Source organism: Tamandua tetradactyla, chromosome 9 (assembly GCF_023851605.1).
Source record: "Tamandua tetradactyla isolate mTamTet1 chromosome 9, mTamTet1.pri, whole genome shotgun sequence".
Taxonomy (NCBI): Eukaryota; Metazoa; Chordata; class Mammalia; order Pilosa; family Myrmecophagidae; genus Tamandua; species Tamandua tetradactyla.
Window position 1 is genome coordinate 91,117,633 of NC_135335.1, and position 26,333 is coordinate 91,143,965.

A 26,333-nucleotide genomic window follows, 5' to 3' on the forward strand; every position below is an offset into this window, starting at 1 on the left:
GGTAGCAAAATTGTTTCAGATTCTGTCATTTTTCGATAACTGTTGGGATTTAAGTTTCCCAAGGAAAGGAGCTAACCTGTACCAAGCCATGAAACTGTCACCTCTCACATCACAGCTTATTCCTGAAGAGAATTTGTGGGATTTGTGCTTTATTAGTGGAAGCCAACAGGGAAATTTTGGAAAGTAAGGAATTTACCACCCATTCAAGATCACCATCCTAGGTGCCAACTCTTTCCTCAAGATGCTACAAGTTTATGAGTTATTAGGATAAGACAGGGAATCATTCATAGAAAAAGCTTAGCAGTTTATTTCCTGGTGATTTACAGAGGGATACCTGTCTCTTTACATCTTCTCAGGAGGGTCTGCAAGGCAGTTTCAGCTGCTCTCTGCACACTAATGCAGGGGTCTTGCCGTAGTGCTTGGAGCCCTGAAATGGAAAGAATAGCCAAGTTCAGTGAATAAAGAAAGCTGAGTCCACAGCAAAGATAACCCAAGCAAAGGCCCAACCTAGGAAGCCACATTGTAAGGCTCACTATTGAGCCTCATTTCTGTCTGAGGCTAGGAACCTGATACTCACATTTTATCCCAAAAGGCAAGATTTGGAGCTGCTGGCTACGAAATAATTTTAACCTTGAAATATAGGAAGAGAAGGCCCTGACCGTATGATCAGTAGATTCATAGACAATAGAAAACTGTAGTCTGTTGAGAATGATACCTGCAAGGGGTGGAAGTGGAAGTTGTTCTAGATTCTGGAGAAATGCCAGTATTTAGGAAGTGTCAGAGGCAATGACTGGATACTAAATGTTCTCAATTTATGGGCTACTATGGAACTTAGAACAGCCAAAGTTGCTCTTTTTCTAAAAAAATAACAACGGACTGGGTAGAAACGAGAGTTGGTACTTACGGGTCGTCAGTTGTTCTTTGTCTAATAGCTCCACATATTGGTTGGTCAAATTGAGAACAATGGCGTCTAAAGACAACAGGAAAAATGTTACCGATTTCATTATTGGGCAAAAGGTCATGAAGATAAATGGTCTCATCAGCAAATGAGCAAACCAAAAGGATTCCCCAGAGGATGATGCGAGGTCAACCTCTATTGGATCTTGACCACCATGCTTCACAGTGATCCCTCACTTACCAAAATGTACTTGGGAAAGCTCCTCCGGGGAGGGGGTGGGGTGGGAGTGGGGGTTGTAGTTGTTGCTGCATTTCAAAGGTATATAAGATAAGATCTCTGTCTTCAAAATGTTTACAGTGCAGTGGGGGTGGGAAAGAGTGGATCATATGCATAATCTGATAACAAATCCTTAATCCACTCTTAAAGGTGGCCAAGGGAGTGGGCCTTTGTACTGTGGGATGGATTAGTTGGAACAAGCTTTGGGATAAGAGTTAGAATTTCATAATCATCCAAGATTCACTTCCTCTCTTATTTTATAGATTAGACAGAGAGGTAACAGAGAAGTTAAGTGACTTGTTCAGAATCACAAAGCAGAGCCAAGATCTGCTGGCTGCCACATCAGCCCTCTTTCCAATTGTATTGTGTTGCTACTAAAGCTCTTAGTTTGAATTGACCTTTGGGGGCTAGGTATGGTTTGTGCAAAGGGATGATGAAAAGGAAGGCATTTAGACAAGGGCAATAGGCTTGGAGCAGAATGTTGGAGACCCGAAGCGGCATGGAGGAGCCAGTAAGAAGAATGGTCTGTTTGGAAGAAAGTGACTTCTAGTCATAGAGTCAAAGAGGTCATAACTTTTCCTTTGCAACATAAATTCAGCTCCTTTGAGGGAAGATGAAAGATAAAAAATACATTCCTTCCTGGCCTTTTGATTTTTGTCCCAGTTATACTTGTGCTCACATTGCCACATCGGGGAACCTTTCCATCAAAGCAAATCTAGCTGGGGAAGAGAGAACAGAACTGTGCAGGGCACACGGGTGTGACCTCACCTGTGAGCTTGACGGCGGCACTCCTGATCATCTCCCAGCTGCTGCTGAAGAAGGTAAAGGAGTGCGTGTGGAGGATCCACAGAATTTCCTGGTTTTTCTTTGCCTGGAGGAGAGGTGTATTAAGGAAAGGGCAACTGGAAAGTGATACTTCATGCAACTCAGCATCCTACGTGTCCTCAGACTGGAACTCGAAAGGCTAGTCAACACTCGCAGAGCCATTAATTATTCTATTGGAAGATGTCTTATGGCTTTTATCACTCAATTAGTGACTTAAATTTAATCAGAAATGCACTGGAGGGGGGGGGTCAAGGGACTAATCAACAGCTGAGTTACAGGAACATGGGATTCCAGTCAGGACTTGGGAAAGGAGCAGAGAGAAATGTGGCAAGATGTCAGGAATCATTGCCGTTTGTCCAGGACAGTTCTAGCTCTGGCCAGGGATGCCCTGTTATGCTGTTTGTCCTTTTGGGATTCTCTTGGACTCATTTTCTCCCTTTCTTTCTTGGAGGCAGCATCTGTTGGATACTCACCAGCTTGACACAGAATTGCCTATAGAAATCTCTAGCCCTCGGTAGGTCCTGGCCATCAAATAGGTGGTCTACCACCCCATAGAGTTCATGGAGTCCCAGGAAAGGAATGCAGACAATCAGTACATCACGGCAAGCCTGGAAAACAGAGTTCTTGGTGTCACGGTCTATAATGCTGGGATCTCCATTCCAGAAGGGAAGAAATGCAGAAGAGACTTGGGAAAGAGGAGCAGTGAAAGCCCGTGGTGTGAAGGGCCCTTATAGTCACTACTGGCACCTTTTTAGTTTCAAGGCTGGAAGGACAAGCCCAGAAAGAGACGACAAGAAAGAATCAGAATTGGAAGAGTGGATTTCAGGTTCAGTTAAGAAGGGTGACTTCAGATCTGGCCTCTCATTCCAGCCAGCCTGGGCTTGCCGGCACGTCTCGGCTATGGGGAAGAGTAGGAGTGGGCATAGGGTTCTGTGCTGGGCCACTTACAGAACCAATCTTGGGATTGCGATCCCAGAGGTGGAGAAGAAATGAGATCATGCTCTTTTTTATTTCTTCTGCAAAGAAAATCTTCCACCTTCTTCCTGTTAGTGATGCCAGATTCTCAAATAACAGGATGGCAGTCAGTCTCACGTCATCCTGTTCCTGTGGCGGCAAGTGCATCTTGTGGGTGAGTTCCCCCTCACAGCCCAGTCCCTCTCCACTGTCTGCCGCCCCCCTCCCCACCGCCCACAAAGGAAGGTTGGAACAGAGGCCTGAGTGCCTTCTGGTCACAGCCCGTCTGTGTTGCAAGAACTCTCTTCCTTTCCCGGCAGCTCTCCCCCTCCACACTAAGAGCATAAATAATTGTAGGTTTGGGGTTTGAGGGATACTGTACAGCTGGAGGCTGATTTCTGCCTTTGAGTAGCTATTGGGAAAGTGTGACCACAAGAATGATAAACAGAGGGTGTTGCCAACAGAAGGCCAGGGGCAGTTCCTGCTTGTGTCTCAATATCTACAAATAATGTCTCACACTAATTAGCCTGGTTGCATAACTGGCCTAGAGTTATGGCCTCTAATTGAAATTTTCCAAGGCCTAGGCAATTTCTCCAAGCCCCCAAGTACTTTCTACTAAAGGGACTGCAGGCAGCTCAGGAATTTGCCTCTTGTGTCCCAGAGAGAAGTTAAACAAATAAGTGGCTAGCTCAACTCTTGAGCCTGTGGAGATTTGGAACTTCTTCACTTGTTGTCCAGGATGGTAGCACAATGATTTTAGGAAACAAAAGGTGAGGTGGTGAGGGAAGTTGCCCTTCAGTTATCTCATATTTGGCCGATATGGTTCAGAGTTCAAAGGATGTACATGAGTTTGCAAATTCAAGTAGATGAATTTCCCAAAAGTTTTTTTCTTTTTTTTTTTTTTATAATTTTTTAGGCCTAGAAAAACCAGTTTAAAGTATCCATATTAAAGCAGAGAGGTAAAGGGAAAAGTATTCCTAAATAGCAGAATATTATTTTGATAAACAACAAAAAGCATTACCAGGAATGGAAGGGGGAGAAGACGGAGGAATAAATTTTGATGGCAAATAAAGGGCATAAGAACATGGCACCTAAATGAAAATGTCATACAAAGGAAATTAGTACAAATATTTCAGAAGTGATAAAGATTACTTGTTGGGAAAAGGCCACAAAAGTTAAATGTGACCCTGTATAAGGGAAATAGAAGAAGAAATGCATTCTTTAAATGTACCAGGGATAAAGTCAAGATATGTTTTTAAACAGTCTCTTTTATACAAAAAGAAACCAAACTTGTAACAAAGTACCAAAAAGATAAAGGTTTACTTAAAAAAACCCAACAAAATATTTATTTTCCAAAATCAATGAACTAACGATAGGTCTAAGGAAGAATTATCCAATTGGGATGGTGAAAAAGCAGAAGAAAGTGGCAAAAATGTTGCAGGGGATGGAAGAGATATTAGAGAACATGAAGTTCAATGTCTTTGTTTTGAGATGAGAAAAAGAAGAAACTGATTGCTCTGAAGGACCACACGGGGAATACTAGCACATGGGGACTGCAGGTATATTTTCCGTTGTACCAATTCATGAAAATTTTGCCATATATTTTGAGAATTCCAAGAAAGTACAAAAATATTTGAAAAAACAAATGAAAGGAAAAACTAGAGGTCATAGAGAATTATATGCTTTATTTAAAAATATAAGGTTAAAATACTATAAAATATAGTTAACATATAGTTGCAGAAAGATAGCATTCCTGGAAAATAAATGGCATTATTACTAAGACTTGACAAACTTCTATGAAAACGTGGTGTGGACTTGGTAGTTATTATGAATGGGAAACAGCAAATCTTCTGATCTAACAGCAAGATTTTAGATTTTTTTTCCTTATGCCATAATACTGAGAAGCATTACCTTGACCACAAAACTCTTAGATGAATTTGGGATTTATTTGTGGCTCAGATCCAGAATTATTATCGTTCGATTAGCAACAACCCAGGGAAATCTAGCTGGTAGGATTCTATATGAATGACTTCAGCCCTTTGTTGTTAAAGATTGTCATCAATTATCTTCATAATGAAAATAAAAACCATCTTTGTTATTTTTACAGAACTAAATTGGGGAGGGGCCAGTAAGCATTTTTGAGGATGACATGATATTTAAAGGGATTTCGACAAACTGGAGAACGAGGGAAACAGGCAGAAGGTTGTTTTCAAAGGCCAGGTTTAGTTTAGCACTTAAAAAAGGAAAATTTTAAAAAGGTGAGGGCGGTGCGACAGTGGCTCAGTGGCAGAATTCTCGCCCGCTATGCTGGAGACCTGGGTTCAATTCCTGGTGCCTGCCCGTGGGGGAAAAAAAAAAAAACAGAACATATTCGGGCAGTGCGATGGTGGCTCAATGGCAGAGTTCTCACCTGCCATGCCAGAGACCCAGGTTCAATTTCTGGTACCTGCCCATGCAAAAAAAAAAAAAAAAAAGTGAAATGAGGATTTGTGGGTTAAGCTCCACATGACTGTGGGCATATGTTGCAGACTAAAATCCAGAGGTCAAAGTGGTTATTAAATTGCCAAAGAATCAAGAAGAAAGGGCAAAATCAACAAAAATACACTGGAGTAACTAAAGAGAAAAACACTGGGCTTGAGAGATGAATTTTCTTTACACTATATTCAATATTACTCAGATCTTATCAAGAGGTCCTCAGTCGCCAGCCTGTAAAATATTTAAAGAGATGAAAAATTTGGTTTATGAGTAATAATGAATGAAATGAAGACTTTTTAGTCTGAAGACTAGAAGGTAAATAGGTCATTTCATACAGCTCAATGCTTATGAAGGATGCTTCTAGAGGAAGCAACTAGCAGTTTTCCATCTCCTCTGACAATAAAACGTGAGGAATCAGTTTAGATCACAAAATAATTGATTTCAGCTTAACACGAAATAGAATTTAACATTGGTAGCAGTGAAGAAACCAAAAATAAATGGTAAAATCTGGAAGGACTTTACCTTCCTGCCCAGGTATCACTGACTGATCTTTTTTAAAATTAGGGCTAATGACTAGATCAAGAGTTGACAAACTTTTCCCATAAAGGGTCAGACAGTAAATAGTTTAGACTTTGTGGGCCATATGTTCTCTGTAGCAATTACTCAATACCGCTCATGTAGCAGTCATAGACAGAATGTAAATGAATGAGTGCAGCTGTCACAATAAAACTTTATTTAAATAAAAGAGGCTGGAGCCTCGGCCGCCGCCAGGAGCAGACTCCATTCCGAGCCTGACGCTCCTAGGTGGACCACCAAGATCTGAGAGGGTCCGGCGGCCGCCGCCAAAGCATGAAGAAGGGCTAAGGCAAGAGCCCCCAAGATTTCATGGTACCAAGAACTGAACCCAGGTCTCCAGAATGGCAGAATGTACTCCATTTAAAATTTGATCCAGACTTCCGGAGAAGATGGCGGCTTAGTAAGGCGCACGGATCTTAGTTCCTCCTCCAGAACAGCTACTAGGGGAGTAGAAACGATACAGAACAGCTCCCGGAGCCATGACAGAGATCAAAAAGACAGCGTACCCCATCCTGGAACGGCTGACTGGCTGAGAGAACCCGCTCCGGTGAAATCGCCGGGGGGCGCGGGCTTCCCCGGGTGGGGCGGCAAGAGGCCGGAGTCCCTCCCTTCCTCCTTCCCGGGCCAGCTGGCAGAATTGGGCAGGCGGTCCCCTCAAGCCGCGGCGGCTGGTGCCCCCACCACGCGCGGCCCCCCAGACCAACTGAGAGAATTGGATTGGAAATCCCCAGGCCGAGGAGAACAGTGACCAGGGGGGTCCCTTCCAAACACGTGACTCCCCGGTCCGGCTGGGAACGGTGCACTCTCCCAGGCCGCGGCGGCTGGTGCCCTCCCGCCACGCTTGGCGCCCTGGGCCGACTAGGAAATTCGGATGGGCGCTCTCTCGGGCTGCAGCGGCCGGCGACCCTCCCTGCGTTCGGACCCCCGGGCCGGCTGGCACTCTTCCAAGCCGCTTCGGCTGGCGAACCTCCCACACGGCGAGAGTTTTCCAAAGTTAAAGGACCCACAGCACCTTTTACTGGTGGGACCCGCAGACAAACATGTGCCACGAATGCCACCTACTGGGCAGGATAAGAAAAACAGAACCCAGAGATTTCACAGAAAAATCTTTCAACCTGTTGGGTCCAATACCCAGGGAAATCTGACAAAATGCCGAGACGCCAGCAGAAGATAATGAATCATGCTCAGAAAATTGAAACTATGGCCCAGTCAAAGGAACAAACCAATAGTTCAAATAAGATACAGGAGCTGAGACAACTAATGCTGAATATACGAACAGAAATGGAAAACCTCTTCAAAAACGAAATCGATAAATTGAGGGAGGACATGAAGAAGACATGGGCTGAACAAAAAGAAGAAATAGAAAAACTGAAAAAACAAATCACAGAACTTATGGAAGTGAAGGATAAAGTAGAAAAGATGGAAAAAACAATGGATACCTACGATAGATTTAAAGAGACAGAAGATAGAATTAGTGATTTGGAGGATGGAACATCTGAATTCCAAAAACAAACAGAAACTATCATGAAAAGAATGGAAAAATTTGAACAGGGTATCAGGGAACTCAAGGACAATATGAACCGCACAAATATACGTGTTGTGGGTGTCCCAGAAGGAGAAGAGAAGGGAAAAAGAGGAGAAAAACTAATGGAAGAAATTATCACTGAAAATTTCCCAACTCTTATGAAAGACCTAAAATTACAGATCCAAGAAGTGCAGCACACCCCAAAGAGATTAGACCCAAATAGGCGTTCTCCAAGACACTTACTAGTTAGAATGTCAGAGGTCAAAGAGAAAGAGAGGATCTTGAAAGCAGCAAGAGAAAAACAATCCATCACATACAAGGGAATCCCAATAAGACTATGTGTAGATTTCTCAGCAGAAACCATGGAAGCTAGAAGACAGTAGGATGATATATTTAAGTTACTAAAAGAGAAAAACTGCCAACCAAGACTCCTATATCCAGCAAAATTGTCCTTCAAAAATGAGGGAGAAATTAAAACATTCTCAGACAAAAAGTCACTGAGAGAATTTGTGACCAAGAGACCAGCTCTGCAAGAAATACTAAAGGGAGCACTAGAGTCAGATATGAAAAGACAGAAGAGAGAGGTATGGAGAAGAGTGTAGAAAGAAGGAAAGTGAGATATGATATATATAATACAAAAGGCAAAATGGTAGAGGAAAATATTATCCAAACAGTAATAACACTAAATGTTAATGGACTGAATTCCCCAATCAAAAGACATAGCCTGGCAGAATGGATTAAAAAACAGGATCCTTCCATATGCTGTCTACAGGAAACACATCTTGGACCCAAAGATAAACATAGGTTGAAAGTGAAAGGTTGGGAAAAGATATTTCATGCAAATAACAACCAGAAAAGAGCAGGAGTGGCTATACTAATATCCAAAAAATTAGACTTCAAATGTAAAACAGTTAAAAGAGACAAAGAAGGACACTATCTACTAATAAAAGGAACAATTAAACAAGAAGACATAACAATCACAAATATTTATGCACCGAACCAGAATGCCCCAAAATACGTGAGGAATACACTGCAAACACTGAAAAGGGAAATAGACTCATATACCATAATAGTTGGAGACTTCAATTCACCACTCTCATCAATGGACAGAACATCTAGACAGAGGATCAATAAAGAAATAGAGAATCTGAATATTACTATAAATGAGCTAGACTTAACAGACATTTATAGGACATTACATCCCACAACAGCAGGATACACCTTTTTCTCAAGTGCTCATGGATCATTCTCAAAGATAGACCATATGCTGGGTCACAAAGCAAGTCTTAACAAATTTAAAAAGATTGAAATCATACACAACACTTTCTCGGATCATAAAGGAATGAAGTTGGAAATCAATAATAGGCGGAGTGCCAGAAAATTCACAAATACGTGGAGGCTCAACAAACACTCTTAAACAATGAGTGGGTCAAAGAAGAAATTGCAAGAGAAATTAGTAAATACCTCGAGGCAAATGAAAATGAAAACACAACATATCAAAACTTATGGGACGCAGCAAAGGCAGTGCTAAGAGGGAAATTGATTGCCTAAATGCCTATATCAGAAAAGAAGAAAAGGCAAAAATGCGGGAATTAACTGTCCACTTGGAAGAACTGGAGAAAGAACAGCAAACTAATCCCAAAGCAAGCAAAAGGAAAGAAATAACAAAGATCAGAGCAGAAATAAATGAAATTGAAAACATGAAAACAATAGAGAAAATCAATAAGGCCAGAAGTTGGTTCTATGAGAAAATCAATAAGATTGATGGGCCCTTAGCAAGATTGACAAAAAGAAGAAGAGAGAGGATGCAAATAAATAAGATCAGAAATGGAAGAGGAGACATAACTACTGACCTCACAGAAATAAAGGAGGTAATAACAGGATACTATGAACAACTTTACGCTAATAAATACAACAATTTAGATGAAATGGACGGGTTCCTGGGAAGACATGAACAGCAACTTTGACTCAAGAAGAAATAGATGACCTCAACAAACCAATCACAAGTAAAGAAATTGAATTAGTCATTCAAAAGCTTCCTAAAAAGAAAAGTCCAGGACCAGACGGCTTCACATGTGAATTCTATCAAACATTCCAGAAAGAATTAGTATCAACTCTCCTCAAACTCTTCAAAAAAATCGAAGTGGAGGGAAAACTACCTAATTCATTCTATGAAGCCAACATCGCCCTCATACCAAAACCAGGCAAAGATATTACAAAAAAAGAAAACTACAGGCCAATCTCTCTAATGAATATAGATGCAAAAATCCTCAATAAAATTCTACCAAATCGTATCCAACAACACATTAAAAGAATTATACATCATGACCAAGTAGGATTCATCCCAGGTATGCAAGGATGGTTCAACATAAGAAAATCAATTAATGTAATACACCATATCAACAAATCAAAGCAGAAAAATCACATGATCATCTCAATTGATGCAGAGAAGGCATTCGACAAGATTCAACATCCTTTCCTGTTGAAAACACTTCAAAGGATAGGAATACAAGGGAACTTCCTTAAAATGATAGAGGGAATATATGAAAAACCCACAGCTAATATCATCCTCAATGGGGAAAAATTGAAAACTTTCCCCCTAAGATCAGGAACAAGACAAGGATGTCCACTATCACCACTATTATTCAACATTGTGTTGGAGGTTCTAGCCAGAGCAATTAGACAAGAAAAAGAAATACGAGGCATCAAAATTGGAAAGGAAGAAGTAAAACTATCACTGTTTGCAGACGATATGATACTATACGTCGAAAACCCGGAAAAATCCACAACAAAACTACTAGAGCTAATAAATGAGTACAGCAAAGTAGCAGGTTACAAGATCAACATTCAAAAATCTGTAGCATTTCTATACACTAGTAATGAACAAGCGGAGGGGGAAATCAAGAAATGAATCCCATTTATAATTGCAACTAAAAGAGTAAAATACCTAGGAATAAATTTAACTAAAGAGACAAAAAAACCTATATAAAGAAAACTACAATAAACTGTTAAAAGAAGTCACAGAAGACCTAAATAGATGGAAGGGCATACCGTGTTCATGGATTGGAAGACTAAATATAGTTAAGATGTCAATTCTACCTAAATTGATTTACAGATTCAATGCAATACCAATCAAAATCCCAACAACTTATTTTTCAGAAATAGAAAAACCAATAAGCAAATTTATCTGGAAGGGCAGGGTGCCCCGAATTGCTAAAAACATCTTGAGAAAAAAAAACGAAGCTGGAGGTCTCGTGCTGCCTGACTTTAAGGCATATATGAAGCCACAGTGGTCAAAACAGCATGGTATTGGCATAAAGATAGATATATCAACCAATGGAATTGAATAGAGTGCTCAGATATAGACCCTCTCATCTATGGACATTTGATCTTTGATAAGGCAGTCAAGCCAACTCACCTGGGACAGAACAGTCTCTTCAATAAATGGTGCCTAGAGAACTGGATATCCATATGCAAAAGAATGAAAGAAGACCCATATCTCACACCCTATACAAAAGTTAACTCAAAATGGATCAAAGATCTAAACATTAGGTCTAAGACCATAAAACAGTTAGAGGAAAATGTAGGGAGATATCTTATGAAACTTACAATTGGAGGAGGTTTTATGGACCTTAAACCTAAAGCAAGAGCACTGAAGAAGGAAATAAATAAATGGGAGCTCCTCAAAATTAAACACTTTTGTGCATCAAAGAACTTCATCAAGCTAGGTATCTACTCAAAGGACTTAAGGGCAAAGACACAAACGGACATTTGCACACCAATGTTTATAGCAGCGTTATTTACAATTGCAAAGAGATGGAAACAGCCAAAATGTCCATCAACAGACGAGTGGCTAAACAAACTGTGGTATATACATATGATGGAATATTATGCAGCTTTAAGACAGGATAAACTTATGAACCATGTAATAACATGGATGGACCTAGAGAACATTATGCTGAGTGAGTCTAGCCAAAAACTAAAGGACAAATACTGTATGGTCCCACTGATGTGAACCGACATTCGAGAATAAACTTGGAATATGTCATTGGTAACAGAGTCCAGCAGGAGTTAGAAATAGGGTAAGATAATGGGTAATTGGAGCTGAAGGGATACAGACTGTGCAACAGGACTAGATACAAAAACTAAAAAATGGACAGAACAATAATACCTAACTGTAAAGTAATCATGTTAAAACACTGAATGAAGCTGCATCTGAGCTATAGGTTTTTTTGTTTTTTGTTTTTTTTTTTGTCTGTCTGGTTGTTTATTTGTCTTTTTTTTTTTACTATTATTATTACTTTTATTTTTTTTCTCTATATTAACATTCTATATCTTTTTCTGTTGTGTTGCTAGTTCTTCTAAACCAATGCAAATGTACTAAGAAACGATGATCATGCATCTATGTGATGATGTTAAGAATTACTGATTGCATATGTAGAATGGTATGATTTCTAAATGTTGGGTTAATTTCTTTTTTTCCGTTAATTAATAATAAAAAAAAAAAGAGGCTGTGGGCCAGATTTGGCCTGTAGGCTGTAGTTTGCTAACTCTTCAACTCGATGAACATTATAAGTGCTAAAGTGGGTAAGATAGGGTTGGGAGGGACATAGAATTTATGCAGGCCTCAGTCCTGCACAAAGTACTATAATAATTTGGATTTCTCCCAAAGCAAGGGATTAGGTATAAATATTTGATTTGGAAGGTGAGTCTAGGAAGCATGTCGGGTAGGTGGCAATGAGATAGAGAAAGGAGGGAAGGTAATGAATGAGTTACCCTTACAGGCAAGTGCAGTTCAATCCTTTGGAGATGAGGAAGCTGGAGTATTTATCTACAAACTCTCATTCCTAATTGTGTGAGGCTCCTTCTCACCTCTCCTGAACCCCCTTCCTAGGAAAATCATGACCCTCAGGTTGGAAGACACCTTCAGACAGGGAGACACAGGAAGTCAACAGCCAAGTACAGGGACTATCTGCAGGTGACCTTTGGGGCAGGCCATGCAGGTGGGACACTGACATTGTCTGCTCCGAGCACTACCTTGAACCTCTTTCTGTCCACTCACTTCTTTGGGGAGGGAAGATTCCCGAGAAGGCTCACTTACATCTTCAAAGAAAGTTCTTGTTTGCAGGACTATTTCTTTGAAGTAGAAGCTCACATCGCGGTCTGTGAGCAGCTCCAGGATCTGTTTCAGAGCCTTCAAGCTTTCACAGACGACTTCAGTGCGGGCCAGGTGATACAGGCCTCTGATGATAGATTCTAACATTATCTGCTTATGCTTCTTTACCTATATTGAAATAAGGCATCTTAATCATGAAAATTTTTCTAATGTATATCTGGAAAAGGCTAGGAGTTTCCCAACCAGGATATTGAATTCTATCATGGGCACATACGCTTCAAATCAAGAGCCACCATTTCAGCCAATTTATTTGGATTTTCAATTCCTATGCAACTGCTAGGTGTGGTTAGTAAGGAATTATTTTGGAATTCTTCTTAAATAAACCCTTTTACCTTGTGAGGGGCTCCAGAAGCAGTATTACCAAGCCCTCGGATGGCCATTTGCCTCAGAATGGCGTTGGTGTCCCAGGCACTCTGATCCATCAAGATCAGCACATCGCGAAGATTCCCGTGCTTCCAAAGGATTGGTTCCTTCATAAGCTGAAATCAACACACTCCTCCCCCTTAGTTAAGGGAGTGTGGCCTTTGTTAACCAAAGAGAAGGGCAAGGTCCAGGTGCTTGTGGAGCAGCGGAGGAAGCCCTTGGGGGAGTGAGCAAATCTGGCAGAAACTAAACTCTAGATGTGAGCAGCCCATGGGTCAAGGGTGTATGGGGATGCCAACCACAAGCCAACCACAAAACAATAAGAGACGCCTCTCATTCAGATGGGCAGATGGGACAGGGAAACAGGAATTTCTGATGATGTTTCTTCTCTGGATTGCCTGGGATAACTTATATATCCCAGAGCTTGGAGGGCCAGTAATATGCTTGTTTTGTCTAACTCAGATCTATTTTCTGCCCTTCTCCACTCCTCATTTGGGAGGCTGGGAGGAGAGTGAGGTTGGAGTACTTCTTTCTTTTCTTGCTTAGGTACCATATCCCTTGCAGTACTGGGTTCCTCCACTACTAAAACTTCTCTGAGTGGTCTCTGCTTCATGTTTCTAGCTCTCTTTGAGTTCCTGACTCTGAAAGAAATAGCCCCAGGGGACTGACTGAGCCCGCTGTGATGGCTGCTATCCCTTGCCTCAGAAAAGAATGCAGTGCCAGTTATCCGGTAGTTTTCCGAGGAAGAGGTGAGAGATGAGAATAGTTGCTCCATGATGTCCAGTATGACTCCATGTTGCCACACCGCCATGCTCCTAGAAAATGCAAGGCTCCATTTTTAGGAGAGACTTTTTCCCTAAACAGCTGGGGCAGTCTTAGTCTACCTGTCCTTCTTTGAACAATGCATTCTCTAAAAACAAGTCCTCAATGACTATATGGTATGTGACTATATCTCAATAAAACTGCATTAAAAAAAGAAAAAAAAAAGGAATGCTCAAGAAAGAGAACCAAGATTTCAATTTTGAATTAACATCCCAGTGGCTTATTTAAATGCAGTTTATCTAAGGCTGTTTGTTTATATTACTTTTTGATCGGGGAAGAGGGTGACTTTTGGGGTGACCCTACCATCTCTTCCAACTTCCTTTTGTTCTTTCTTCCTTGATTATTTTCCTTAGATCACAAGTCCAAGGTGAGTCAGTTACTCTCAGTGAGGTGTGAGGTGCCTAGACTGTAGTTTTACTCCTTGTTTTTGTTTTTCTCTTGGTAACTAGTTCTAGAAGTTCTGTGCATTACCTGGCCAGTGCACATACTCCTGTGTGGTGGGTGCCAGGGTTGCTGAGTAGAGTCCATAAGTTGTCCCCCTCATCAGATTCTTTCGCCAGGCCTTCTCTCATGGCTTGGGCCTGCACACATTTCAGAGTTGCAGTTGACAGCCTGGAAGAGACAGACAACATCATAATACAGGGAATTACGAATCCCCAAGTTCACTCTTTCTGCTCCCTCCCACCCCCACCCCCTCATGCCCCACAATCTTGGATGATGGATGTTGTGCCAGTAACAGCAGAGGCAGCCTGAGCCTCATACTTCAGTTTTGGGGCCAAAAAGGACATTCAGAATAACCTGAACCAGTAAATAATGTCACAAAATCTTGTCAAACTCCCATGAAAAAATAAAGCCCCAAACATGGAAAGTATCAAATACCATATTTCATTAAATCTAAAACACAAGTTTTCGTGCTTTGGTATCTCTGAAATCAGGATGTATCTTGTAATGGATGTAATGGTGTGCTACAATTATTGTTGGCCAGATGGTACATGCACAAGATTTGGGTGTAGTTATTTATATTATTGTCATTTTAGTAAAGTTATATGCATTGTTGGAACTACGTATGTTGAATCTGATTGCTGTTTAAAATTTCTTTAAAGGATTACACTATGATTTGACATTGGGATGGAAAGTTATGCAAAAGGGTTGGGATAGATAAAAATCTATCCCTGATGATCCTAAGAGAGCTCTTTTGATATATATGAAATACAAAATTAGAGTTATAAGAAACATTGATTCATGACTTAATTGGGAATCTATTTTCCTTTATTAATGGTACACAAAATAATGGTGCTTCATTTAACTGATGACATTTTAGATTTAATGAAATATGGTATTTCTTTTTAGTTCTCTTCTTTGCCTAGTGGCCTGGAATATAATGGAAATGCAGTTTTCCCAGAAAATTCCCAATGGCGGAGGCAAAAGGAAATACAGTGGTCTCTAGAAGGAGGGAAACAGTCATGTATTTCTTATGTGACAGTTCTGGGAAACTCCATTGGGGACTGGCTCAAGGAAGAAAAACTACAATGCCTGGTAGAACAGTGTTAAGGGAGTAGAGGCTTATTTCTTCCTGGGCAGTTGATGCCATGACAGAAAGTGCAGGCACTAAATCCCACAGTCCCTCCTCTGGACAATGAGACCAGAATTTGTGGAACGCCCTCCCTACCCAGCCATTTACCTGCAGGGGTCTGCAGCCTGCTGCCGTTCTCCCTGATGCATGACTCGCCGCCTCCAGCTCAAGGCAGAAGTGGGCATCTTCAGGCCCAGTGTGCAGCTGACCAGCTTCAGGAGGAGAGTGAACAGTTCTGGGTACAAGCCTGTGATAGGGGTGCCAGTTATTACCACTTCTTGTATAGCACAGGCAACCTGAGGGGAGAAAAGACCCCCAGGTTAGGCAGGCTTCTTTCCTCTAAGGACATCTTCTTTGTAGGCTGATCTTCAAGTTTATTTTCTCCTCAGATAGTTGCGCTCCAAGTTGACTATACCTTTGATAAAAACACATAGGAAAGGGACAGTTTGCTTTTTTGGAAATTACTCAACTCTGATTGTATTTCTTTCTCAGGTTTGCCATGTTGGGTGACCCCAAACTGCAGGGGGACACCAATCATGTAAAATGAAATGTTTTCCTTCTTTGGGGCCTTTCAATGAAAAATGGCATTTAGATATCTTGAAGACTAATTTAGAAATATAGATATAGATTTTATTTGGGCTGATGATAAATTTGCTTCTAAAAATGATCAGCTTTGGACAAAGTTATTACCATATCAGCCCAACAGAAACTGGAGTTGAGTTAAAATTGGGGTAAAAGAAGGGAAGAAGTATGATTAATGCTACTTCACCAAGTTCTAGGTAGGAATGATCATGGAGCAGTCAGGTACAATTCCAGGCACATAATGGGGTGTCCAACTCACTGAAATTGCATCCATTCCGGCCATATCATCTTCTATCCTAGTCTCCAGTTTATCTTTTAAGGCCCGCAAGAGTTTGCCACTGGAAGTTGGATTCTCAGCCAGAGACTTCCACAATGTCTTTGTGTCCCTAGGGTGGTAAGGCAGGAAGCTAATGAAGTACAACCTTGTGGAATTTGAGCTTTCCATCTGACTCACTCTAAAACAGCATTTCCAGGGCAGATGGACATGCTGTTATGCCTGGGGATAATAAGGATGTTTTCTCTAACTATCCAAAATCCTGGTCTTGGGTTACTGAGTTTTGTAGTGTTCATTAAGATAGAAGCATCTCATTTAGGTATATTCTGGGCAGCCAGAAAGAGGATACATATTTACTCATTAATATTCACTTAATCCTATGGTGTATTTTTACCCAAAGAAATCTCATTATCATTCACTGAGGATATATATGAAACATTACATGTGATCCAAATACCAGTTTTTAGGTTATTAGTCAGGTGAGATGCTTTCATTCTTTATTTGCTACTCTTTGCTCAAACAAAGTACTGGGAGAAGGCACCAGTACAATTAGAATCTACCTGTCAAAGGGCAGAGGCTTCTGCAAGAGGTTGGCAACGACTGCATCCATGTGAAAGCTGGCTATCTGGGAGATGGTTTCTAGCATAAACTGAAAACTTTCCTCCTTCTGTCTTAGTATTGGCATGTGATGGTAAATCGTGTCCAAGATCTCCAGTAGCTATAAAGAAAAAAGTTGAATCAAGCATGAAGTTGCTATTTTCCCTCTACACGAATGGCTCAGGGCAAGTACCATCACATATTGCAGTACTGGTGGTAGCTGATGAATTTTAAATAATACTAAAAGCAATAATGCAATGGCCTATCTCTTGCCCAAGAGTAATACTGATGAATTGGGTGTTTACTCTTAATTCAATTAGCAAAGATTTAGTGAAAGGCCACATTGGTAGGGATTGTGTTAGGCATTATGGGGTGAATGATCCAAAAAAGGATATCAGCCATATACCCAAAAGCATGTGCACAAAGCAGTATAGGGCAAATGCTATACGAGAGTTACACAGGACAGACAGGGGAATTCAGAAGTAATTGACGTCATTTTGGAGGGGCATCTGGCTAAGTTCTCGAAGGATATGTAGTAATTTCAAAAGGCAAGGTGGAGCTGGTGAGAAAGGGTATCCTAGTAAGAAAGAAGAATATAAGTAAAGATAAAAAAAAAAAAAAACTGTATGAGAGCACAGGAACAAGAAAATGCCAGGAAGATATTCTGAATAGGAGAATGGTTCAGTTTGGACCACAAACTGAATGAGAATGATGAAAGGAAGATGATTTGATTGAAAAGATGAAGCCGGATTCTAGAGGGAGGAGAGGGCCTTCTTTCTGAATTTGGATGTTAATCTGTGGGCAGAAGTGAATGATTTTTGAGATAGAGAACAGCAGATTTCTATTCTAAAGTAACTTTGCTTCTGTGGTGGTTTGCAGTTATATGTATGCCAGAGAATCAGGTTCTTAAACTTAATCCATCCCTATGAGTGGGAACCCATCGTAAGTAGGACCTGTGGATGATGTTACTACAGTTAAGGTGTGGTTTTTCTCAATCAGGATGGACCTTAATCCTATTAGTGAAGTCCTTATAAATGGAATGAAATTAAGACACTTAAAGAGAAAGCCACAGAGGGAGAAGCCAGAGGCTGAACATCAGTGGAGCCTGGAAGAAAATTTAGAAATCAGGAGACGCTGCCTTGAGCCTTACACACGACAAGCTATCAGGGATCACCAGCAGCCAGCCCCAGAATGCCAGTCTTTAAGGAGAAGGCATAGTCTTGATGACACCTTGAATTGGACTTTCTTTTAGCCTCAAAACTGTGAGTGAATAAATTCCCATCATTTAAGCTAACCCATTGCATGGTATTTGCTTTGGCAGCCAAGGTAACTAAAACAGCTTCTATTAGATCTTCCTGTCTGTTTTCATTTTGAGAAGAGATAAATTCTCAAGGTATCTAAAAATCTGGAATAAATTTTTTTGGAGGGTTTTAATATGACATGTCTCTGAATTATAATTTCCTAATTATAAATATCTCTCAGATGTGATTGCCATAGATTCCCATTCTAATGTCCTTTGGTAAGACTTTACTATTGCATAAATAACCCTCCCTTATGCTATGAATACAAATACATTCCAAATTTATTAATCTTTGATTCTCCCACATGTAGCCTAGTACCTGCTCTGTGTAGTTGGGCTGAATAAATATTTTTACAAATCTGATTTGAAAGTGATGAGCAGGTATTTCATTTCTAACATTCTTATACAAGTCATCCTTTGCAGACTTTTTTTTTCCAATGAGAGCGACAGAGTCTGGGCTATGGGGATCAGAACTTCAGAAATTTTAGAATCCTGCTCAAATGTGAAATGGGCAGTCAGTTCACCTGATCTTCCAAAGCAGCTCCCTGCTCCTTCAGGGCAGCTATCATCCAAATGCCACAGGCCTTTGTACAAGTGGGGTTGAGGCTCTCCAGACCATCCAGTGTTTCCTCCAGGAATATTTGGATTTCTTCACTTGGGATGAACTTGCTGACAATCTGAGAATTCAACCAGAAAGATTCATGCATTCAAATGATCAACCACATCATTTTTATATCCAGATACCTGCTGCTATTGCTTGTTTTAGGATATTAGAAACCACGGGGTTTTCCAAACAGTTAGTATATGAATCTGGGACCATAGAAACTAGAGAAAATCCTAAATAAAACACAGACATGATCTTTTAACTCTGAGTAAATTTTCCATGGAGTTGCCTTTTTATCATTTCATACTTATTGCTTCCCAAGAGTGCTGAAGAGATTTCCCTTCCACGTCATATGGTGTACTCCATAAAGAAAAATTAATACACAGTATTTATATCACAATTTATATATTGTAAAGCATTTTTACATACATTTTATATATCACAGATATAAGTCTCGAGTCTGTCAAAGAGTAGCTAAGGCTTAAGAACTCAGCAAATCTATCAACATGTACTAGTGCCATGTTAAACTCTTATGGATTATGATGAGATTTCATGTCTTTTGCTCTTCCATATTTCAGTGTTGGAAACAGTCAGTAAGTGGTCAAATTAAACATTTGCAATTTTGATTGTTAGAAGAACTAGATACAATGCTTGGCTAATAGGAGTGGGTGAGCAGGTATGTCTGCATTAAGTTAATGAATAGGGGATGGGTCAGCAAGGAGGGGAAGAGCTGTCAGTTTGAGCAGGTTCCAGGAAAATTATCTGATGCTTTCACTAAGCAAGACGGTAATGATTATGAGCTTATACATAGGAAAACATATCTATTCACAACCGACTGAGCCCTACATTAAAATAGCCTGATGGTGTTTTGTAGCACAATTCTGGAGAGGAAATGAGCTCTTTTGCACAAGAAGTCACATCCCAGCCATTCTCCAGTTATCATGGGTCTGAGGTCAAAGGATTAGACTACTGCTTTTCTTCTAAGTAATGTGGAATGCTCGCCTGGTGTGACAGCTCAGTGGCTATCTCTTTTGTTCTTGCATTGGGATGGATGCTTCTTTAGAAGGAAAGAAAGTGGGTGGTGGTGGGGAGGGGGTCGGAACTCATGTTCTTAACCGGCCCTGTAAAGCCCTCCTATCAGCTCTTGGCTATCTCTTGGATCTCATTACCCACCTCTTTCTCCACCTCAGGGATTTTACACTTGCTATATCCCTAATCCCCTGCCTAGAATGGAATGCTTTTCCCCAAACATCTCCATGGTTCACTCTTTCAGAGTGGTGTTCTCTGGGGAATCACCCTTGCTTACTCTGTATTCCCTTGCATGACTTTATTTTTCTCGGTTATCACTACCGGACATGACATTTATTTGTCTGATTCCCGTTAATAGAATGCAAACTCAGTGAAAGCAGATTTTTGCCTTTTTCCATCCTTAGAGCCTGGCATATGGTAGTTGCTCGGGAGGTATTAGGTGAATGAATGAATAATTGAATAAATGAATGAATTGGTTGATCAATCCTCACAACAATTCTGGAGCTAGGCTACGGTCTTTGTTTTGAAGATGAGGAGACTAAGCTTCAAGTAGAGCACAGAGAGTATATCTGATTGACTCTCACGTCTCTGCTCCTTCCATTCCACTCCTCTGCCTCTGAAACCTGGAGGAGGCCACTTGCCTCACAAAGTTCTCCAGAGTATAAAGTGACTAGTGGCAGACTTTGATGGGGCACATGTACTCAGAGTTAAAAAAAAAAAAGGCTGGGAAACAGGTCTTTCATTCAGCCCAAAGCACTAGTAGGGAGTAAAATCTTCCTCGTTTGGAAACTGACTCTTGATCATCTTTCCATCCATTCCAGTCATCCATTTCAATCACCTTAGCTATTTTCGATGAAATCTTGATCTGGACCTGCACATCATCACATTGTAATCCTTCCTGCAAATCCTGTAGTCTTTCCATTTCCAGCCGAATGCCTAAAATTAAGAAAGAGGGAAATAAGAAAGAGCCCAAAGACCCCAAGTGGTTGAAGAGATTGGCTATATTTTGATGTTCTATTAATTCAGCCCCTGGACACATTTAAAAAAAAAACACTATAGGCTGCTTGATGATATGGTGCGCAAAATAGTTATCATATATTGAGCAGTTTATACATATCTGGCACCATGCTAAACACTTTGTGTACAATCATCTCTTTTATTACTCATACAAATCACCTGAGGTTGACTTTGCTGTTTTGTCCCTACTTTGCAGATGAGAAAGCTGAGGCTGAGAGATGTAGAGCCATTTGCCTGAGATGATGCAGTGAGTCAAAATGAGAGAGTCAGAATTTGAACCCTGGTTTGCCTGACACTGAAGCCTAGGCTCGAACAACTCTGCTGCACTGCCACCTTTGTCGGAGTTCCATTCTGCAGTGAGCTACTTTGGGGAAAATTGCAAAGTAAATATTGCAACAGGGTTGTATTAGCAACTGCAGAAGTGTCTGTTAATATCAATTTATAAACAGATTATATCAATTTTCTATTTGATGATTAAATGGATAGTGACTGTGGAAACGGGAACAGACACATTGCTTTTGGTATCAGAAAGATGTGCTTTTGGAGTCAGAAAGATGTGGGCTCAAAGCCCAGCTCCACTACTTTCAGCTGTCTTAAGTAACTGGTCAATTTCTTATTCTCAGATCCTGCATCTCAAAAATGGATTGAGCAACATCCATGAGTTTTAAATGGGTATTTAATTTAATATCACTCCAGTTAGTTGGAGTAGGTATTTAATGCTCTCACCCCACCATCCTCTAGAATCGAGGAAAAAGAGTTCATGTGAATGACAAAATATGGGGTTTCTTGTTAACAAAGAGAATGCTTGAGGACTTAATTTTGTACATTTCAGTAAAATAAAGTAACCAAAAGTAAAAGGCAAAATGGGTGAGAAAATAATGGAATTCAATTCCTTTCTCCCCGTGAGGTCCCTCTCTGGTACAGTTCTTAGCTCACTTCCTTTATTGCCTCTTTTGGGCTTGTTTAGAACATATATCCTTACTGAATTAGCTCCCCACATCCCTAGAGACTCAGCTGATTTTTTTTTTTTCCTTTTGAATGACTATCCTCCAACCAAATCCCACTCTGGCTTTAATACACTTTTTATTATGTGAATCCTTTATCAGAAGAGTGCTGGACAGATGGAAAGAAACTCAACAAATATTTCCTCAGTGCCTCAAAGAATGAAGAGAGGAATATAGGCATGAGTTGGTATTACACTTAGACTGCATGTTCCTAGCCGTACCTGGTCTATGCAGAATTGTGTGCAGCCACTATGTAGGATTCTCCTTGGAGAGAGATTTTCTGATTTAGCCTGAACAGGAGGTCCTGTTTGTTGATTTCAACCTGAGACAGAGGATTTTACAACTCTTTATGTTTATTGATATTGACAGTTACTCAAGTGTACTTGTTGGAGAATAGGCAGTGGCCCAACTATTTAAGTTGGAAAAACCCTGCAAAAAGTAATTTAACTTAGAGAACTTTGCAAGTCACTTAATACCATAATGATGGTGAAATTTTCTCCTGAAGAAAACCATGTGATAGAGGAAGTGTTGCTCATATGCCCAATTGCTCAATGATTTAAGTCAGAAACTCTCAAAACCTTTTATCTATTCTGATGGATTCTTTGCAGTGCCTCTGTGTTATCTTTATTTTTAAAAACAGAAAAATAAAGCCACTGAGGAAAAAAGTGGCTTGTCTCAGGTTGAAGTGAATGACATTCTGTGACATAGCTATAGTGTTAGAACTCAAATATGGCTGACCTGGAGAGGGTTGGGAAAGAAGAAGGACAACGAGGAGGAGGAGGAGGTACTGGTAGAAGAAGGAGGAGAGAGGGAAACAGAGGGAGAAAAAGAAAGGGAGTTCTTGAGGGTAGTGAGGGGAGAGGGTAGAAGGAGACATATAGATGAAGGAGGAGGAAATTGAGAAAAGAAGAAAATAGTTATCTTTCTTTTCCTTACCTTTTATACAGAACAGACCAATGGCCGCGCTAGTAGCCGTCTGACGGATGGTTGGCAGGGTGTCACAGGAGTGGGGAGCCAGGAGCCCCAGGAGTGAGCCAATTTTAAAGTTCTGTGGTGCCTGTAGGTCAAAGAAGGCACCTCAATGTGATAAGGCAGTGTGATGATATCCCAGGTTATCCCCACCACCAGCTATTAGGTCTCTTATTTCTCTTCGCAGATCCTTGGGATGAAAATGAATCTCGAACTTTTCCCCTAACAGGGACCTGACTTCTTAAGGCAGTGGAAAAGTAAGCAATCAAGCATGCAAAGACAACCAGATAGCTTAATTATGATGTGCTTGCCACACTTTGTACTTAGGAGACACTTCTCAGGTGGGTTTCCTGGAAAGGAAGGATCTCCTGTACTGGGGATCCATCATGCAGAAGGAGTTGGGCTTTCCAGAGGCCAAAGAAAATCAGATCCCTCTTATCAGAAAGCAAAGAAATTTATTCAGTCTCGGGCCTTACTTACCTCAACATCATTTGTCAGCACCTTCCCAATGATATAAAAGGCTCTTTCTCTCTCCCATTCTTTTTGTGAAACGAGCCACATTCGAAGAAGCTGTTGGTCAAAGAATAAACAGCCTTTCCTTGGTATTCTTCCTACTCATTCACTCGGCCTCTTTCTCTCTTGCTTTGGCTCACACTCTCCCTCTGCTGCTTCTGTAATGTGGGGCTCACTTCCCCACAAGCACTTTTAATTGGACTGGCCCTGCATGGTGGTGAGTGGGCCAGGCTGGGTGTCTCCTTGCACAGAGGATGGGGTAGAGTTTGGGGCGGCGCACTGGAGGATAGATTAGGGGGCATGGGCATCCAGTTCAGGGGTGACCCTACTCACATTAAGCATTTCATGACATTCCTCTGCATTTACATTATCCCATATCATGGTCTTCATAAGCCTTCCTAGAGCTTCCATGGATCGTTCATAGAGAAACTGAAATGGAACATAAGGTTATGTCTCAGCCTGGGGTGAGTGCGAACAGCCCCACGACAGTGCTCAGTTCGACTCAGGCCTCACCCGACATACATGAATGTGCTCCTTGTCCTTGTCAGTTTGGCCCTCGTTTTTGAGTTTCTCCAGAGGTGGAAGGGGCAGCAGCCTCCGAATATTCTCTTCAAGAATATTAAGATGATCATTTAGTGACAGCTGAGGTTTCAGTTGACTGAAATAAGAACCAGGTGGAGGAATGGATGTTATAATGTCAAACAAATCGTAACCAAGTCTACTGCCAGTCAAGTCAGAAGGGGTCAGATACATTTTCTGATCTACTGGGATGTTAAAGGAAGAGGTGACAAGGAGAGGAAGAGATTGGGGACATAGATTTGGACTGCATTGGTAGGTAAAGTAAATATGCCTGAGGTCTTATTTATCAGGGTGACAAACTACTCTCTTTGCATTACTTTCACACTTTATAATATGATTTGTGATGACATTAGCCTACTTGTTTTCTTAAATGTATGTGCATATGTGATCTTCTCAACTGGATGCTAAGTTCTATTTAATAGACATTTCAATCTTTATATATCACTAAATCTGAGCAGCTCCTTAGTCTGAGTCAGTCACCAAATGGCCAATTTCTCATCCATTCTATAATTCCTTGGAAGGAGAAAAACCCCTATTTCAAGCTTAATGATAAGTTGTGTCCATTTTGGAAAGAGTGCACTGGAGTCTGCACAGGGAGTAAGTCAGTTGCTCAGAGCAGGTGGATGAAGGAGGGAAGAGGAAATATTTTTTCAATGAGAACAACAAGAAGGTCTCTACCTGAGGTATCTGATGGCAATTAAAGCTTTCCACCGAATGGGGCTAGCTAAAGAATCCAAGGGCTCATCCCTAATGAAGTCCTGCAATGCAAACAAGGAGGTGATACGACACAGAAAAGTTCAGGAGCCTTTAAAGTTCCCAAATGCCTCTGCAACCTCATTGGGCACTTGGGTGCCCTGGATGAGAAATGTGGTCAAGAACTCTATGACTGGGGGCTGGAGGGTTTTACCCATTTCTTAGAAAGACAGTGCTGAATTCTTGGTGGTGGAATTTCCCAGGACCTCCCCGTGCCCTCCGCACTCTCACCAGCATGTGACCCAGCAGCACCTCCTTGTGGGAGAACTTGAACCATTGTTCCTCAGCCTCATGGATGGCAATGCTGACCTCAGTGACGCTTCTGGTGAAACTCATTTGCAGATCCATGTCCTAGAGCACAATGATTCCCAGTACAGGCCCAGATTTTTAGGCAGCGCACCAGGTCAATAAGCAAACGTTCAACCCAGGGCTGAAAAATGGACACAAGCAGGAGCGAGAATCTGTGCTCCTTTTGCCAGCTCCTCAGCCTAGGATCTAAGTTGTAGGGACATCAAGAAATGAAGGTCAATCTCTCTCCCACTCAACCAACCATAGATTGATGCTTTTCTGGAGCAGAAGCTTTCAAACTTTTTTGACCATAAACCAAAAGGATGAAATATAGTTCATGACTTCACCCAGTGCTTATATGTATTATATGTATAACCAAAATAAAAGTTTTATAATACCATGGCTGTATGCAATGCATTTTCTACTCTTTCTTTGATTCCATTATAAAAAAATTTGTTGATTGTGATCTATTAAATTGATTTCTTGGCCCATTAGGGGCCACAGCCCACAGTCTGAAAAATGCTGCTCTAGTTTCCAGCCCAACTTCCAAACGACCTGAACCAGAAGTTCCTTGTTCTGTCCTGGATTAGGCTGAGGGATCTTGGCTTCAGAATCAGATATTTAACAATATACAAATCAAAAGGACATGTTATAATCGCTGCACTTCAAGGCAGCATGATATATATATATGTAATATGCCTACATACCTTGGTCATCATGGACATGCCAAGAACCTGAAAAATAAAAAACAAAAGCTGTTACTCAGCAAGCAGTAGTCAGACATCCATAGAAAGGATCCCCTCATCAGCCAGAAGGATGACAGTGAAAGAGGACGGCTGAAATAGACTTTGATAAGGAAAAAGGCTAAAGGCCTTTGAGGGAAAAGAGTGGTAAAATGCCAGAAAATGAAAAATAATAGGGCAGGACTCTGGAACTGAAAAACAGTCAGTTCTACTCTAACGCTTGTTTGGAAACCACAAATTTGTTCCAACGTGGTTAACATTTTAGGGAACAACGTTAGCATAATGTACATTTTGAATTTTGTGTTTGCTTATGTGCTACTTCAATCATGAGAGCAAAAAGCTACACTCAGTGGAACTGAGTCACATGGAAACACACACAGAACACTCACATGCATGCCTCAAACATGTGTTTGGTGACAGACATCCAAGTTTGGCATTACAACTGTCCCTAGATTTCAGATAACCCTCCTTCCACCACTTAACAACACAGAAGCTGAAACTCGTCCAATGACCATTTCTGTAAGGAAACGTCAAGGAGTTTTCAACAAAGTATCATATTTATTGTAATATTTATTTATTTCTTCACTACTTAACATGTGAATTGTGTTTTTTTTTTAA

General features: G+C 40.9%; 1 protein-coding gene across 1 annotated transcript in view; it reads right to left on the minus strand.

Moving 5' to 3' along the window:
* Positions 1 to 279: 279 nt before the first annotated feature.
* The window catches only part of MROH2B (maestro heat like repeat family member 2B), a 57,453-nt gene continuing 31,399 nt past the window's right edge, over positions 280 to 26,333 (minus strand). The window contains exons 22-42 of the mRNA XM_077117067.1: positions 25,680 to 25,706; positions 24,916 to 25,035; positions 24,610 to 24,689; positions 23,875 to 24,010; positions 23,686 to 23,781; positions 23,320 to 23,409; positions 22,807 to 22,927; positions 20,688 to 20,785; positions 18,741 to 18,893; positions 16,880 to 17,037; positions 16,305 to 16,431; positions 15,572 to 15,759; positions 14,362 to 14,502; positions 13,769 to 13,883; positions 13,038 to 13,184; positions 12,631 to 12,813; positions 2,948 to 3,103; positions 2,473 to 2,607; positions 1,943 to 2,045; positions 905 to 970; positions 280 to 427 (exon numbers count right to left, since the gene is read on the minus strand). Of these exons, the coding sequence (XP_076973182.1) occupies positions 321 to 427; positions 905 to 970; positions 1,943 to 2,045; positions 2,473 to 2,607; positions 2,948 to 3,103; positions 12,631 to 12,813; positions 13,038 to 13,184; positions 13,769 to 13,883; positions 14,362 to 14,502; positions 15,572 to 15,759; positions 16,305 to 16,431; positions 16,880 to 17,037; positions 18,741 to 18,893; positions 20,688 to 20,785; positions 22,807 to 22,927; positions 23,320 to 23,409; positions 23,686 to 23,781; positions 23,875 to 24,010; positions 24,610 to 24,689; positions 24,916 to 25,035; positions 25,680 to 25,706 (2,547 nt within the window). The 3' untranslated portion in view covers positions 280 to 320. The remainder of the gene's footprint in view (positions 428 to 904; positions 971 to 1,942; positions 2,046 to 2,472; positions 2,608 to 2,947; positions 3,104 to 12,630; positions 12,814 to 13,037; positions 13,185 to 13,768; positions 13,884 to 14,361; positions 14,503 to 15,571; positions 15,760 to 16,304; positions 16,432 to 16,879; positions 17,038 to 18,740; positions 18,894 to 20,687; positions 20,786 to 22,806; positions 22,928 to 23,319; positions 23,410 to 23,685; positions 23,782 to 23,874; positions 24,011 to 24,609; positions 24,690 to 24,915; positions 25,036 to 25,679; positions 25,707 to 26,333) is intronic.